The sequence below is a fragment of the Nyctibius grandis genome, chromosome 15 (assembly GCF_013368605.1).
Source record: "Nyctibius grandis isolate bNycGra1 chromosome 15, bNycGra1.pri, whole genome shotgun sequence".
Lineage (NCBI taxonomy): Eukaryota > Metazoa > Chordata > Aves > Nyctibiiformes > Nyctibiidae > Nyctibius > Nyctibius grandis.
In genome coordinates this window covers 6,633,500-6,651,170 of record NC_090672.1, presented here as the reverse complement: position 1 = coordinate 6,651,170, position 17,671 = coordinate 6,633,500, and the positions used below count along the sequence as shown (strand labels likewise).

General features: G+C 43.8%; 1 protein-coding gene across 1 annotated transcript; it reads right to left on the bottom strand.

Moving 5' to 3' along the window:
- Nucleotides 1-979: 979 nt before the first annotated feature.
- On the bottom strand, nucleotides 980-11,213 carry JPT1 (Jupiter microtubule associated homolog 1). The gene is made up of 5 exons (XM_068413365.1): nucleotides 11,042-11,213; nucleotides 8,282-8,424; nucleotides 7,534-7,631; nucleotides 5,555-5,582; nucleotides 980-1,250 (listed from the first exon to the last, which is right to left on the bottom strand). The coding sequence occupies exons 1-5, from the start codon at nucleotides 11,095-11,097 to the stop codon at nucleotides 1,108-1,110; spliced, it is 468 nt and encodes a 155-aa protein (XP_068269466.1). The 5' UTR covers nucleotides 11,098-11,213; the 3' UTR covers nucleotides 980-1,107.
- Nucleotides 11,214-17,671: the final 6,458 nt, after the last annotated feature.

The window sequence follows — 17,671 nt, the reverse complement described above, 5'->3', positions numbered from 1 at the left end:
ATAAACTTTCCTCTACTTTCTTAAGATAAAAAAAATATTTTGGATAAAACAGACTATATATATCAAGCCATATTCCATGCTTCTCTCATCCAGAAGATAAAAATGAAGAGATAAGTCAGACACTTTCTTCAGGGGAAGATGGCACATGATGGTGCCCTCAAGCCAGGCATAACAACTCTTCTCTTCTGCTGCTGCATTCCACCTCTGTTAGAGGAGGGCAGGTTGGCCGAGACAAGGACAACAGAGAACAAAGCAAAACCAAACCCATGAAATAAAACCCACACAGGCAACACTGCTTCAAAATTTCTATATTATTTACTTTTAAGCAACAGTCCAGCTTTGTGAAATTACAACACACACTTTAAAGGATGAGATTTTCACCTCATGGTCAAGCACCAGCATGATCATGCACAGCATTGAGTCAGTTGTAAAAAAAATGCCCTGTAATTTTTATTTATTTATATGATCCACTCCACCTTTACTGAATAAAGTCTGAATAAATCCCCTCCTAGCATTAGGCCAGGCGGCTCTGGTCATCAGCCCTCTATTTGGCACATACCCTGCTTCATAGTAGTCCAGTATCAAGATTTTTTTTGTTTTAAAGGCAGCATGGTGTACACTAACCACTTCATGATTTATATGGCACAGCAGGGCTCAAGGCATTTACCACATGCAGTCAATGAAGCCTTTTACATCCCCAAATCCCACATGTGGAGGAAGGGACTGTCCTTGCTGATTGTTCGCTGGCCTGTTTAACCAGGATTCTAGACCCTTGTAAAGCTAAGGGGTTCTAAAAAAATCTCAGTACAAAAACCCTCTAAGCACATTTAGAACCAATCTACTCTCCTTTGAATTACATTACTATACTTCATAAAGCTTTCCCTCAAGTCTATCACTAGAAAACACTCATGTCACTTCCAGTAGATCTGGGGGAAACACAGGACAGAAGTGGGAAAAAACCCTTGATCTCAAAAAAAGATGGAGTACATAAAGTGCTTCTTTTTAATGAAAGAAATTCGAGATGTACAGTCAGGCTCAAGTTGTGTAGTTCACAAGCATAGGGGAAAGAAACAGACACGAGTTCAAAAGAGTCAGGAAGGGAAAGGTTTAACCGAGGACTAGGCTGGACTTGCCACCGGGTGGATTTCTCCTGGACGGTGCTGGTGCTACTGGGCTAGGAACAGGTGCAGCAGGCAGGGATTTTTCTTCATTCTGACCTGGGGCAGCTTCTACGTCAGCCTCAGTGCGTGCTAGAAAAAAAGAAGCTTTTAAAGTGTTTGATGTGGATGACGAAAGCCAGATGTTTCACCGGCTTAGACAGAAGATCAGCTCCTGTAAGTTTTCTCCAGGCTTACAGACATGCTCAAGAGTGCTGCTGTAACCTGCTGGCAAGACAGACTTCAGCCCTCTGAAGTGTGTTTCAGATGAACTCTGATGCCTTACAGTTCATTCACAGGCATCCAAGAGCCACATTCAACCAGCTACTATTAGGAGGACCCGGCAATTAAGATTTTTTTTTTTTTAAATGACAAGCAGCTTAAGTCTTGTACATAATTAGTCATTACTTGTACACATTAGTTAACGACTGTGACAATGGTAACTCAAGTCCGAGCAGGTGCTGGAAACCAAGTCACAGAAGCACCAGTACACGTCAGCAAGAGCTCAAACTACATTCCCACTTTCATAACTAGAGGGAAGAGTATCTGACACACACTTCTGAGGCTTCACACAAACAGGCTGGGGAACAGCCATGCACGGGTAGGCTCCGATCGCACTTTCCCTGGAAAGCACGTGATAGTTTCATCTATTTTAAATACTTCTGAACAACCACAAGTGAAGACAGGACACAGAAGGAATTCTTCACAGGAAGCACTTTAGATACTGTAGCAAATAACTAATGTATCTGCTTCATTGACAATTAATTCATAAGCACAGCCAGTACATCAGCACCTCACATTTTTATAGATTAGCACCATCAGTTATGAGCCAAAGGCCCAAATCAGCACCAAGCAGCCCCCTGATGGTGTGGAGAGGGGAGTAGAGCTTCACCACCAGCTCTGTGAAGATGTACTTCGTCTGTTTTTTTTTTTTAACAGACCTCTTAGTTTCACCTAACAATCGCTAGGGCTTGCTTTGGAGGATTCAGGGAACAGCTGCACATTCACCTCAACCCCCACCTTCATGGTTTAGTAAATCTTGATCATATTCCCTCTCCCCCAGCACAGCCATTTTGGTCTCCTAAGGCAGCTCCTGCACCTCCTTACCTTTCCCATCACCTTCCTCTGCCCCTTGTTTACCTCCCTGCAGCCTTCTGGCCTTTTCGTTTCAAGGACTGTATACACAATTCAAGACGTGGGCATATCATTGTTTACAGAGGTAAAACAATGTCTTGTTTCCCATTCTCTCCCTGATGAAATTCAACATTTTGCTGGCACCTCCAAACATTTCAGAGAACTTTCAGTAACAAGACTCAAGGCAGATCCTGGGAGTTAACTGCTGCACAGAACTGAACACAAGACTGGCATCGAGTAGGTGCCGGTTGGTTTTTCCCCCTAGATGCACTACTTTATACTTACTCATATAAAGATTATTATGCCACCTTTTTACCAATCTACCTTAAGTTGAGTCCTTCTGACAAGATTTTCTCACCATCAGCACATTTGTCTACTTGAAAGAGCCAATATCACCAACAAAATTGGAGCCTTCACTGTTCATTACCTTTTCCAGGTCATGGATGAAGGCACTGAATAAAACTAGTCCCAGCATCACTTCCCACGGCTCATTTTTCCAACCTGAAAAGCAATCACTAAGCCCTACCTTTTGCTTCCTATTCTTTAGCTACCTCCCTAGCCACAGGAGCAGCTGTCCTCCAATCCTGTGGCAATGCAGTTTTTTGTGGGTTTGGTTTGTTTGGGTTTTTGTTGTTGTTGTTGTTTTGTTTTCTTTTTAATAACCTTTGATGCAGAATTTTATCAGAAACACTGAACACCCACTCGTGTCACTGAACCCCCTGTATCCAGGCTTATAATAATAACAAAGAACTCCAGCAGCTTAGTAGTCTCCATGCAACCAGAAATAATCTACAATATAGCTTCTCTGCTGTGTTCTTTAACCCACAGGCACATCTGAACAAAACAGTTCACACGGAGTTTTGAGCCTGAAGCTTCTGTAGCTCATGCTACACTGCCTGCTTACTCAGCAAGCCGAGCACTGCAGCCGTGCCCGCTGTTCATACAGCGCTGAATGCGCCATTGTCTGTGCCTGCAGCAGACAGCCCGGGTACTGTGCAGTGCTCACGATGATGATCTGTCCACCAAATGCCAGAGTTCACCTTCCTGTGTATCGTGTAGTCAGTCATTGGTGACAGTCAATTGAGTGCTGCCTAGTTCTCCTTAGCTAGTCACATCATTAAGGGCACAGTGCTAACTGAATCACAAAAGAAACAAGAATTACCATCACAGGAGACTTTGGGGAAGTTCCTACAGCATTTCGAGGTTCATGCAGCCAGCTGATATACACGTTAGTACTTCCCACATAATCAAGATACAGATAAGTTTGCTAACCTAATAACTACAGTGGTAAATGCAACAGGATCAGATTAAATGTTGAAGTTTTTCCCTTATCAGAAAGTGTATAATCTCTGAAACAGTTTTCTACTGAGTATACTGTAAACCATTGGAAACTTTGATGCACAGAAAGGAACTACAGTTGCCAAACAGGAAGCAAGAACACTGCTGTAAAAGGAATAAGTTTTCTTCCCCTAGACAGACATGATTAAATAAATATGTGTACCCCACCTGACACCTACCTGGGGTTTTACTATCAGTTACATACAGAAAATAATTTCCAAATTTAAAAGAATAAATGTTTTTTTAATTACAGAAACCTATTAAGAATTTAGTTGTGCTGTGAACTTGTAAGCAGAGTTTTTACTTGGAGGTATATTCATTCGGCCCCTTTCAAACCCCAAAGACAGGTCTACAAATCACATGAGCAACAGGTGGGATGTTCACCAGCTCACATCTGCCATCTCACACAGCAGGAGTATCAAGAGGTGGAGTGACACAGCAAGCTCAACACAACTCTGCTCCATTAAGCTATGATACTCCAAAGCTATCAAACAGTAGAAATTAATTTAACAATCCATCAAGATTCTCAAGTATCTGCCACAGACACCATGTCCGGGAAGCATTAACTTTCTACTCCTTCCTAAGTACCACCAGTGGAAGTTTAACATTCAAATGTTTGCCTGTCATTTTTATTTCACCTTGACCACATTGAAAAATTTAATTTTTAGTCATGGCCACAACAGTGAACAACCCCAGTTACTTTCCAGTGCGACTTTTTTTTTTTAAACCACCTCCCAGCACACATGTACTTGGTACTTGATAAGAACGTCCTTCACTGTCACCTACCAGAAACAACCCAAAAGCCAACAGATACGAAAACTGTGAAAATGTGAACTTAGGTTCTAAGAGTCAGGAATACCATTTTGTACTCCAAGTTTCAGCCAGCTGTTGCTAACCCAGGCAGCCCTTTTTCTGCTTCCTCCCACCCCATCTCCTCTTGCCTCACCACTGCTTGCAGACTCATCTGACCCCACGGTGAGCTGGTTTAAACAAGCACCAGGAGAAGCAGCGGAGCCCTTAGATCAGTTTACTTGTATTATCAAACCACATCCTCCTACTCGAGGCATAAACTCTAAACCCTTACAGTGCTAACTAAGATCAGACAGACATGGGAAAGAAATACCAAAGCAGCCTGTATAGTTTGGTTAGAAGCAGACTGCTAAAGAAGCGAAAGATTTATTTTGGGAACAGATCCCACTACACAGAGGTAGTTAAAAACATCCTGGAAAAACTCTCGCCCTCTCAGCAGAAGTCTTGTCAGGCCATGGAACTGCTAATGGCTTTAGTGATCTCCCACAACTCTTAGGTGTTGAAAGTAGCACTTAGAAAGTACCCGGCCAACATCCACATTCCTCTCCTCAGGAAGTAAGCTATTCTTAGGGTCAGTCTTACAAAGGAGAGATTTCCAGCCTCAGAGCTAGAAAAAACACTTCAAGGTTTACATGCATGCTGCTGGGGGAAATGCCTCTGTTTACATGAAATTTGCAGTATGCATATGAACTTCCTTGGCAAAAATCAGCATTTTAAAAGCGACAGGAACTTAAAAGCTAGTTAATGCAGACACTTGCAGATGTAGAAGCTGGTTTTGATTATTTCTGTGAATGTAGTGTCTGCTGAGTGAGATGACAATAGGAAAGAAGTACATTGCTAAACTAAAACCCATTAAGTTGACTGTACTATTTAATTATAAGCTACTATAACAGCGGTATAGTCTTTCAATCACTGAGCTCTTTGCAAGATGGTCTCCACCTTGCCTTCTAGTACTTAAAACAAATCTTGACACCAGCTGCTGCTGGCAAAATAAATGAACAGCTCCAAGCTGCCTCTCTCCTAATACATGACCATTTATATATCCTACATCCTCCTCCATTTCAAAAGCACCCAACTGCAAAAGGCTTTTCCTAGAAGAGTCCGAAGTTACTCACCAGAAGTTTCACCATCACCATCTCCTCCCTAGAAGAGAGAGAAATACATTATATCTCACACTGCACAATGTACTTTCCCCCTCCATCAAAAGGGTGCCCAACACTCCATGTTCTGACCACGGTGGTTGGGCACGCTGCTCTATCTAGCAATGCTTTCTGAGTGACAGACCTGATGATGCACTTTTAGACCAGCAACAGGCTCTTAGGGACAGATATCAGAGTGACGAGGTGGGTTCTGCATGCATAATTATGCAGATTAATACTATGGGTTTGTAAGCACCAATTCGTATGGAATGACTAATATAATTTCATCAGCTATTTACCTAACATACTTCTAAAAGTTAAAACAAACAGATACTACTGAAGTAATCTGATGACATGTAGCATACTTGTTATTCCCACACTGTGAAGGACACAGTGAGCAAGAACACTTTATTATATACAGCATCCTTCACGAGGCAGCACTGACAGCAACGAGAACATTGAAACTGCCAAACAGTAGCAACAAGAAAGTTACACTGTTAACAATTAGCAATAGCTCAGCGTCCTCTTCTTTATACTAAGCAACTCTTTCCAACACCAAACACTTATCTGTTAGCAAGGCCAAGAGCATTTGTTCTATCCAGGATATTTAACTTCATTTGTGAAATACAGATGAGTTTTTTGCAATGTTACTGATAAAGTTTCCTCTGTTACATAAACAGCTGAACATTCTTTTCATACTGAATTTGTTCGGACTGCAACTTGACACAAAGATACAGAAAGTCTTCCAGCAGCAGCCAAGGCTCCTCAATGGCATGAGGTTTTATCAACTTTCACAGATTTCACATTGTTAATTACATAGTGAAACTGCAGTCACCAGCATATAAATGCACAGGAACTCATGCAAATATATTGCCTTAAGTCTCAGACTGGGCTGCAGTATATTAGCTCCAGCTTCTGCTGTTTGCAGCTGTAACTACTGCATAGAATTAAAGTATTCCACATTGGAAGAATCTGCTTACAAAGCTGCGAACCACAGTATTTAATACAATTAAGTAGAAAATAGAATTAGACTTAACAGTTTGGTTTTGTTTTCTGTGGCAGCAGCTATAAATTTAATCTCACTTATATTTGCTAAATTGGAACAAGACGTTTTCTGCAACAAAGAACAATTTTGTGGTTCAAAGTGCCTATTAATAACAAAAATGGGTTAAAGTGATGATTGATGCCAATTATCAAAATAAAACTTGCAGTTTATAACCCACAAGGCAAAAGGTATCCGCCACAACATTTGAGATCAACAATTTACCTACCCAGTTCTTTTCACAAAACCTAAAGCTGGAGAGGTTTAAAGAACAAGGTTTCTTTTTTTCCCCCCTCTAAAATTTGTTTATGCAAGTGCAATTTACCTAGGTTCCTGTTTTTCTAAATTCAGAGGAATTATTACTCTTCACCCTGTTTTTCCCATTAAATGTGATCATACATCAAGCAAAACCACGTTAACACTACAAATCATGCTCCATATTGCTACCAAGTAGACAAGTTTACATAAAAAGTGACACACTTGATGGTATTATTAAATACAGTAACAGACATAAAACAAGCACTCAGGCTACTGAGGTAAGTACTTGTTGGGATGTGAAACCAGGTCCTTTGTCAGCAGATCCACAGAGAGTTTGTTGTGGCTAACTATTGTTTGTAAAATCTTTTAAAACACACAATTACACACATGGCTGAAGCTAGATTTCACACCACTTCGTTTCTGTCTTATCAATAAGAAAAGTTAAGAGCTCTAGAAAGAGGTCCCTTTAGAAAAATCCAGCCCTTCATCAACATACTGTAAGACTATCACAGTCACAGTCTTGGAAAAGAAAACCTTCAGGAAAAGAACAGTCAAATCCTACAAAGTTTCCAACTGTGTAAACGTCAGCGATAAAGCAATCACACACAGAGCGTCAATTGTCCCATTATCAGGCTCTTTGTAGTTAAGTACTGACCTTGGGATCTACAAAGTTTCCACAGTTTGCATCAGCTGAGCTTCTTCTTTGTGGTCCAGACCGTTCAGAGTCTTCTCTGATTTCACCCGGTTTAGTCCCTACAAGCAGGGATTGATTTTAATCAGGTTGCAAGATAAACTTACTGGGAAAGCAGATCATAAATAGTCAGGGGTTTGGGGGGTTTTGTTTGTTTATTTTTAAATTAAAGCTGTACCATTCTAAGATGTCCTGGTCCTTTAGATTATGCCTCACAAATTACTATCTTACAACAGCATCTCGTGCAGTTGAGGGTGTCATTTAAACAGACAGAGACTAGGGTCCCAAGGCCACCATACTGGAAATGCTCTGCAGAAATGGAAGCTCAATCCCAGCTGCGAGTACAAGACAAAGCTGAACTTCCTCCTATTAATCAAGACCAATCAGTGCTGTTCCAAACACTAAGACACAAGTTTGCCTTACTCTGAACTTGATTAACTTGGAGAAATTGCATTCAAAATGCAATTCTCTCACCTCTTTGCTCGCAATATCTACGTCCAAGACTTGCATTTTTTTTAAAAAAAACCCACCACTCTGGAAGTAATTCAAAATGAGAAATAAAAAATCCCATGCAAACATGATTTATAGTCCTGAACTACCAAGCAGGACGCAAGTTTTGGTTTCCACACCGAGCCACCAGCAGCTGCAGGCTGACACAAAAAGTGAATTAATGCACATCAGTAGATCTGGAAACAAATCACTACGTTCTTACCCGACGATTTAGCCCGGGAAGGTGGGTTTCCTTCAGGAGTTCCAAAGATGCTGGATGCCATTTTGTTCCTTCGCACGGGTTGTTCTTTTGGTTCGTCAAAACCCAAGGAAAAGTTGGACCCACCACCTGGAGGACGCAGCACTCTGGAGAGAGAGGGAGAGAGTCAGCTTTACCACCTTGCCTGCACCATTACTAAGCTGCACTCCAACATATAAAACAAGACTAACAAGCCAAGAGATCATTGTTTCCTCTTGTAACAGGCATACAGGCTCCATACAAACCTCCAGATATATAACTTAAATCTAACAATCTATTAGACAGACACAAAAGCAGCCTGCCCAGTACTTCATCAGCTATATGATGGTCTGCTTTCCAATTTGCACAAATCAACCAAAATTAACAACAGGAAAATAAATCTTGAAATGTAAATTCCTTCAGATCTTATTTTCTTAAGCATGAGATCTTTTTAAGGCTGTTAGCTGGAGAAGCCAGACAAAAGCTAGGAGAATAAAAATGTACAAGGCCATATGAAAACTGTCACAACTCCCAGAGAGATGCAAGTACACCAACAGAACTGGGCTTTCAAGACACCCAGTGCTCGGAAATGAAGACCAGAGCAAGCTAGGAAAGGTGCACACTTATTTTCAAATAATTTAATAAATTAAAGTTAGAACTTTGCAACAGAAAACAGTACACAGGTTGTTAATGCCCCAAACCTTGGAATTCAACACAAAGAACAGGTCTGACTTTACACGTCATCACCATCAGTAACCATTAAGATCTTTAGAGACTTTCCACCTATTGCATTCCAGATGCAACACAAAAGCAATTCTATAGCCCACAGAACAGCACAGCGGAAAGAAAAATTCACCAAGGTGTTTGGCATGGATATTTAGTGTTACTCAAGCAGCCCACTACTCTTCCTTACAAAATTCTTCTCCAAAGTTCTAACTGCTAATGCTCAGCTGCTAATGGGAGGATCCCAGTAGACGGTACATTTTCATAATCCAAGAACATTTTTACTACTTGCTTTGTCTCCTTTCTGAATTAAGAGATATGGTATAATGGTCTTGAATCTTTTTTTTCCCCCAGAGGAAATCTTCTCGTGTAGAAGGTTTATTTTCTTAGTTACATCTGTTGCACTTACTAATCTAAAGAACAGTCTGTTCAAAAAAGGGCTTGTTCCCACATCTTAGATTACCTTTATTTTACCAGAGCAGTGAAACCAGTACTCTCTTAACAGCACAGTTTCCACTGACAGTCTTAATGAAATTAACAGAAGAGGCAAGTGAAGGGGAAAAAGTCATCACTCACACTGTTAAAGAGGAATAATCCCTCTTGCCAAGCTCAGCTAGAGGTTGACAGATTTTATTAGAAGCTTCTCACAGCCCTGAGATGTTGTAACATGCTTCATCAAAGCTACATTTAACACTTTAAGCAATGAACCGCTCTTAAAATTGCACCTGATACCCAGTGATGTATAGTGAAAATTCATCCATCCAGGAAGCACTCCTGTAAAGGGTTTGGGTTGTTTTTTTGTTTTGTTTTGTTTTTTTGCTTTGTTTTAAAATGCACCCAAAAAAGCAGAAAGCAAACAAGAAGCATCTGCTTTGTCAGGCCAAAACCTTACAGAAAAAAAAAAAAAGCCACGATGGCTTGAAAAAACGACGCGATCCTCCCAAGCCAGCTGTTACTCCTGCAGAAACGTGGATGCCCGACCAAGTGCCGAGCATCTCTTCCAGACGTACCTGCCAAGTTTTCTTTGTTTCGAGACAGGCTACGGCTTCCTCCCCCCCCCCCACCCTTCCCAGCCGCAGCTCCCCGGCCCCCGTTTGCCCCCCGGGAGCCCGGCCGAGGCCCCGCCGCAGGGTGGGAGCCGGGGGAAGGGGCGCCCGCCGCCCCCGAGCATGCTCCCTGCGAGCCCACGGGCAAAGCCACAGCAGCCGCCCGACAAAGCCCCCAGCCCGGCCGGGGCGAGGGGCCGCCCGCCCAGCAGCGGCCCGCGGGGACCGAGCTGCGGGCAGGGCGCGGCCCCGGCCGACCCGCGGGCTGCCGCCGCGGCGGGCAGGTGGGGAGGCCGGGGAGAGCAGACAATGGAGCCCGCTCGGCCCCACCCAGAACGCGGCAGCCTGCGGGGCTGCTCCGCCCGGCCGAGGGGTAAGGACAGCAGCCGCAGGGAGGGGAAGGCGGCGGGGAGCGGGGGTGCGGTGTCGTGTGCGTGCGTGTCCCCCCCCGCGATGTGGCTGCGCGGCCGCGCAGCGAGTCGCCTCCCTTCTTTGTTAGGAAGAGGCAGGGACGCACACGCACAACCGAGCAGCCCGGGGTGGGTCTCGCCAGCTCCCACCCCCGCAGCTCCCACACCCCCCTCCCCCGGGCAGCTGCGGCAGGGCACGGCCACGGACAGCCTCCCTCCTCCGCCCCCGCACCGCCACCCCCCCCCGGGCAGCGCAGCTGACTCGCCAAGCCGACCCGCAGCCCGCTGCCCCCGGGGGGGAGGGGGCGCGGCCGTCGCCTACCGCTAACCCGCCCGGGAACCGGCGAAGAGGAACCGCACACGCCGAGCCCCGACCCGGCCGGCGTCCACGGCGCCCCCGCCCCAGCACCACACCGAGCCTCGCGTCCCGCCACCCCCCGCTCACGGCCGCTCTGGGCAGCCCCCTCCGTTGCCCCCATGAGGTGAGGGGTAGTGACGGCCCCGCCGCGAACGCTCTCAGCTCCGCCGCCCTCATGGTCCCAACAGCCCCCGAGCCCCCGCCAGACCTGGAGCTGTTCCTGCCTCTGGGGTCCATGCCTGAAAAGGTGGTCGTGGTGGTCATGGCGGCAGGGAGGGAGATGGACGAAGGGGAACGGGCTCCGTTGAGATGCCAGCGGGGAGTGACGGTCCCGAGAACGGAGCACCCACACCCTCCGCTCCCTGCCGCGCCCTGCTGCTGCCGGTGACAACTGAAGCCGCCGCCCGCCCCGGCTGTCTTTTATACTCACCTTAAGGCCCGCCCCCCAGCGGCCTTCTCATTGGACGGTTCAAACCCAATCCCGAGCTCCTATTCGACCGCGCCCCGCCACTCTGCCCTTTGGCCCGCCTCACCGTCTATTCTGAGCCGCCTTGCCTCATCCGTAGAAGCTCATTGGTGAAGCAATACGTCTGCTCTGCGGTGATTGGCTGTACCTGGCAGCAGCACCTTTTGTTGATGATTGGCCGGAGGCCTGTCGCTCCTACCAGGCGAGCTGTGATTGGCTCAGCCACACATGAGGCGAGACAAAAAGTCTCGGTGGCGTTTCCCTTGTGACGGTGCTGAGGGCTCCGCCGTGAGGGGAGCCCGGGGGGGTCAGGCCCCACCGCCCCACCCATCGCCCTTCCTCGACAAACGCCCCTTCGCGCCTCGCCTGCCCCCAAAGCCACCCCTAAGGACATCACCTCCAGCACCATCGGGCCACCAACGCCCAGCCCAGGCCCCCCACTGGGCCACCCCTGCCCAGGCCCCGGTCCCTCACTCACCACCATGCTGGGAGGTGGCCCGGCCTGTACCTGCCTTGGAGTTGCCTCACACCATATCATGGTGCAACTCCGGGATACGTGAATGAACAATACAGAGGCTCTCAGGATGTGGGAGGTGTCCGTGCGAGGCTGCTGCGGCATTAGAGGTTGGCTCCGACGAGGATGGAGACACATCCAATGGTCTGCAGAGACACACGGGGCTGGCGTGAAATACTGTCACCTCAAAACATATAATGGAATAAAATAATTTGCAATATCAGAGGATTTTGGAGCAGTGGATTATTCCATGACAATTAGGTGAGTCCAAAAACATCTATGGTAGGTGGAGTAAAGCCCAGCAACACTGCTCACCTGTGTCTTAAAAGCACGAGGCTCCATGCTTTCATGCTCTGTATCTTCCACCAAGCGCCAGCTCAAAACTCATACAGCACCTGATTTAAACTACCAGATGTTGGCTGTTGACCTGTCAAACCCACCTTTGATTTGGTGCCTGGGAGCCTCCTGAACTCCCTTGCAGCTTTCAGACATACAGATGCTTCCTTGATCACCACTTTTACTCCAAAATTAATGCACCAGGACCTCCCACTGCAAACGTTATTTTCATTAGCACTTGCATAAAGGAGGGAGAAGGGGGAAAGAAAACCCCTCTCTCTTTTATCCATCCCTCCCAGTTTGCACTATTAACAGCCCTTAATACCCCCAAAAAACTTTTCTCCAGACAGTATTTCTTTTTGGTCTGAAAAACGCAAGCTTTGTTTGTGCTACTTCACTCTATGTACAACATGAGGTCTCAAGTGTCTGAATTACCACCAGCCTTAATACTAACACAACTCAGGAAAAAGCTCAACTGCTAAAACTACACAAGCAGGACCACAGTATTTTATTTTTTCTAATCTAGGATCTAGAAGAAGAATGTTTTTAAAAAAGCCCCAACCACTATTTAGGTCCCCAGGGAATTTTCTGTTGCATCACATCTTTCCAGAGGTAGATTAAAGGGAAATTTTAAGTAACATGACACAGTTTTAATTCTATTATCCCTTAGGCTTGGGCATTAAGAAGTCAAATGATACCTACTTGCATACAGGTAAGCAGCTGCTCTCTTGGGAACTTTCCAAAGTATTTTGTCATCTAAATGCTTTTTATTCAAACCCACAGGATTTGACTCTTAAATTTGTATCCCTGAGACATAGGCAGCCATTTTTTTAAAAGTAAAGATGAAGAAAAACCCGTTCCCTCTGACAAAGCTAGTTTTAACATACAGCTTTAAAATTCTCAACCCGCAGTATTTCCAAGGGACCCCACTGATCTCTGAAACAGTCCTGACTGCAGGACAGTCTTTATACAAAAGCTGCTTTGCTGATTATTTACCCATAACAAGATGAAGGGGTTTATGAAGATTGCTACAGCAAGTGGGCTTACCATCCTCCCCAGGATGATGACATTTGATCAGAACAATTCTCAGCAGCTGTTTGAAAAACTCACACACCAAACAATTCCACCTGTTGTTGAAATTCATCTGGCAATGAATGCAAAAAGCATCTGGAAGTCTGAACAAGACTCCAGGAAATGCAAGGGTTAGGCAAGGAGAGAGACCATTGGTTTGAGAAAAGCCTCAGCGTGGCCATCCTCCCATGACCAAGGGTTTCTTCTTCACACCAGTCTCTGCTACTTACAGCACAGTCACAAAGCACATTCTTTCTTTGTTCCAAGCACATCACACAAAAAAGAGGTTTTGATTTCAGTCTTGTCTTTTCTTCCTCCTCCTGTTCACTCATGGCTGAATGTAAAAAGTAAATATCAGCTAACAAATAATCCTTGTTACAGCTGGATTTGCAGCTGTCAAAGACTTCTGCATCTAAAGCAATGCATGGTGGAAGTTCAGTGGACAACTGGTATCCTACAGATTCAACGGTTTGTCCTACCGAGCAGATGCTGTATGTTGCAAGAGTTGTGAAAGTTGCTTTGGTGCCTCTCTACATCTCCAGGTGAAGTTCATAACAGTAAGTTACCGTTTGGGAAGGAGGCTTGAAGCACAATGTCCAGACTTCTCTCAAAGCTGCAGAGATGTAGTTCCAAACAACATGAAAAGCAGAGTGCGTGCTGCTGTTCTTGTCTGGGCATCCAACATTCCCAAGGCTGGCAGTGTACTCCAAAGCATTGCTCCTTAGTGGAAAAAAAAGACAAGCATCACTGGAAGGGGAAGTCATTGTCCTGACAAGAGTCCTCAAAGAGCTCCTTTCATCCCACTTTTGTCTGAGTTTGCTTAAACTGTGAAGTTTTCCTAACCAAGTGATCCTTCAAGAGCCCTTGGAGGATATCAGATGTGCTTTAATGAGATCTATGGACTGGATGCTGAAAGGGGGGGATCTAAGACACCAAAACCAGCACAAAATTCATCACAAAGGGTGTCCTTTGTATCCATGTGCCCCCAGAGAATATTCCTTTCCTAAGGAGCAACAATCTATTTACTATCTATTTGGGCTTCCAAAACCTTAGTCTTTTCCCCAGGGCTCCAAAGTCATCCTCATCATGATTAATTCTCAAAACCTTCAGCTCCTCCCATAGTCCCCATTCCCCCTGCAGCTCCTCACCAACTCATACACATCTGTTGTCTTTCTACAGCACCGCCCTGACCCTCACGACTTCTGGCATCTCTGCTGACAGCGAGCCACTTCTTTCATAGCACCACTGGCCCTACTTGATCCCTCCTGCACAAGCTGAAATTCTTCAGGAGGAGAGGAAAACTCTTCCCCTCAAATGGACTCAAACCATTTCATAAATACCAGCGGGACCTCCCAGCATCTCCATGTTGGAGGAAGACCATTAGACCCATGCTACTAGTGAAGAAACCAGGAAACCTCTGTAATTAAGCATCTTGAAGGCCAACGAAAAACTGCAAACAGGGATCAAAATCCAATCTTCCATCTCCCGTTTACCCTCACACTCCTGCCTCCTAACTACAGGGAGAAGTGCTGTACTACCAACCCATCCTGACACTAAGTACAAAAAAGCAAGATAAATTAGAGGATTAAATCAGTCACTATCAGAACACATTCAGTTTGGCAACTGTTTAACAGCCAGAATGAACAAACCTCAATAATCCAAAGAATGAAATGTCTTAATTACAGTGGTAACATAATTAAGAATAATTCAAGTTATTTAAATGCTTTTAGATTGTCTTTTATTACTCCACAACAGTCCATCACACCAGCTGATACAAGCATACTTAAAGTAGCCCCGATCTAAAATTCTAATAAAAATCCTTCAATTTATTGTTCGCTTTCAATTTAATAGATCATGATCAAGGAAGCATCTAGTTTTTTATTTTTAGCTTTGAAAACAAATTGCCTTTCCTTAGAAATTCAATTCTTTCCAACTGGCTGAAGCATAGAAAGTATTATTTCTTTGAGCCAGTCACATTATACCTTTTCATTAATGTTGCAGTAACGGTCACAACAGAACCAGTATCTGACAGACAAAATGACAGCACTTACATTACACTGTCTGCCTCAGAAGTAATGAAGTGAAGGTACTAGAAAGGAATATTCTTGCAAGAAAATAATCTGGCTTTGACCATAACCTTTGCAGAGATGCTCTGTTTTGATATTGTAGTTATCTTGAAGCAGCAATTATGTCAGTACTACCACAAGGCTTTTTCTTTTGTTGAGAACACCTCCATATGCCAGTACAAGAATCTCTCTCACATTACCACTCAGAGTATTTCCTTACACTCTTGGCAGTTTAGCATATTCCATCTCAGAACAGCCTTGCACTCTCAGAACCCCTTTTGAACGAGCATCTCAGGCTACTTAATATTGATCCCTACAAGAGCCCTTTAAGTGGGCATTATCCCCACTGTGCAGATAAACTAAGGCAGTGATTTTCAGAAGTTAACGCAGGGTCCCACCAAAACCACTTCTGCTTTCAATCGGTCATTATCCTCCCCATATGTGAATAAAAATGCCTAACTTTAGGTGCCCAAAACAAACTTTGTTACACCTTTTTAAATAACTGGAAAGCCAAACAATGCTTAAGGTTGTGTCCATTCCACAACTGAAACTGTCCAAGGGACTAACGACCCAGTACATACGCTAAAGGCAAGTTCTTATCATCCACAAGAACTCTCTACAGTATGGTAGCCAATTATGACTTACTCCATTCTTTTTCATTTAAAAACCATGAGAGGAGTATTAACTAAATTGCATGGCAATCACTTTAGAATACATTATTTGAAAATTGTGGGTAATAATACAATTTGCCAAGGCTCTTGAAAGATCCGAGCTGTTTAATAAACATGAAAAACTTACCTCCCAACTAGCATGACAAGACTTCTTTGCCCAGTTTTCCTTCATCCTCCAACATGTGGACTTCCAGTAGTCCATTAGGCTACCAGTGTGAACATGAGAATGGTTACAAATTAAGCCAGGCCGAACAGTTAAGTGAACTGCAAATAATTTGATCCAAATTGTTTATATCCCTGTACTTCATACCACTTCTGAATCGTCACCCCTAGCAGTAGCTTTCTTAGTGAAGAGGTAGTCACAGCAAAACCATTTGGGTCCCAGCAAACAGGAATCAACAGGTAAATTCTCTAAGCAGCAGAGGAGCAGTACCAACAAGCAACAAGTTCTGTCATAAGGGGAATATTTGCAAGATCACGCAAGGAGAGTTCTAAAACAATAGTTTTTTAAAAAAAAAAAGGTTAGTATCTCCACATTGCCGTGTACACAAATACATATCAGAATGTGCCAGCCCACAATTTGCTAGACTAATGGGAATTAAATGTTTGAAGCTCTTTAGGAACTAAGTCACTTAAGATCTTTGAGAGTTTCTTGATTTTTATCTAATCAAGGAAACATCTCTCAGAAAAGACCATTGATTGCAGACACCATCTTACACAAACACCGTTCAGCACTGTTAAGAGGAATTATTTCAGAAATATAAGGAGCAAACTCAGGTGAATAGAGAAAAGATGTGAGAAATGGAAAAAATTTAGATGATCAATGCCTCTCCCTTTTTTTTAATAGTCTGTTGCTAAATACTAGAGAAAATTTCAATTTATGCTGAATTAAGGACTATTTCCAAAGCTGCCACATCAATTCAAATGTACAAAAGCCAAAGTTTTTCATCTGTGCACAGTGGAATTTTGGTAAGCTAATCAACATTCACATTAAATGGTCTCGTTTTATTAATGGAACATCATGTTACAAGAATCCTGCACATAAGTTCACAACAGATTAAGTACCACTCTACTAAGGCGGGAAATTAAGACATTGTTTTTGAAAGCATGCTGTTCAGTACCTGTCACTTGCCTTATATTGCCTCAGGAAATAAAAAACAGTAGGCAAGATACAACAAGGAGTTTTGAGCTTCACAGTCTTAAGTTGGGCTGAAAAAAGACTGTATTTAAGGAGACCTCACCCTTTCTTCAGAAACTAAAGCAAGTCCAAACATCTTTTTTGGCCAAACAAGATAAAGACAGCTTTCTCCTGGGAGAAGTCTTGGCATGACATCAAGTTGAAAGAATTTTATACACTGTTATCAGAAGTCTAGCCAGGTTGAAAGCCAGAGACTCTAAAGCCAAAGAAGAATGTATGCCAATTCTAACCTATGAGAGGTGTTGAAGTATATTCACCACCACCACCCTTTTTTTTTCCTCCCAAAAAAGTTTTTTCCAGGCCTTTGCAGGTTTGGATATGAAAATATTTGTTCACAAGAGGGAATTCCAATCTTGCAATATACCACAGAAGTCTACAAGATACATAGCAGAATAAGAAATTATCTACTTAGCAGTAGAATATCCCAAAATTAAAACAGTGGCATACAGTACATTACATCCTTCAGCTACACAGTCAAAAACAACTGCAAAAACAGATGCTTTTTTCCTCGTATCT

Excerpts from the sequence above, each read along its gene's own strand:
- JPT1 (XM_068413365.1), bottom strand. The coding sequence starts at position 11,097 with ATGACCACCACGACCACCTTTTCAGGCATGGACCCCAGAGGCAGGAAC. Across the intron at positions 5,583-7,533 it reads GAAACTTTGTAGATCCCAAG|GGAGGAGATGGTGATGGTGA; the intron begins GTCAGTACTTAA and ends TCTCTCTTCTAG. Across the intron at positions 1,251-5,554 it reads TGGTGATGGTGAAACTTCTG|CACGCACTGAGGCTGACGTA; the intron begins GTGAGTAACTTC and ends CTTTTTTTCTAG.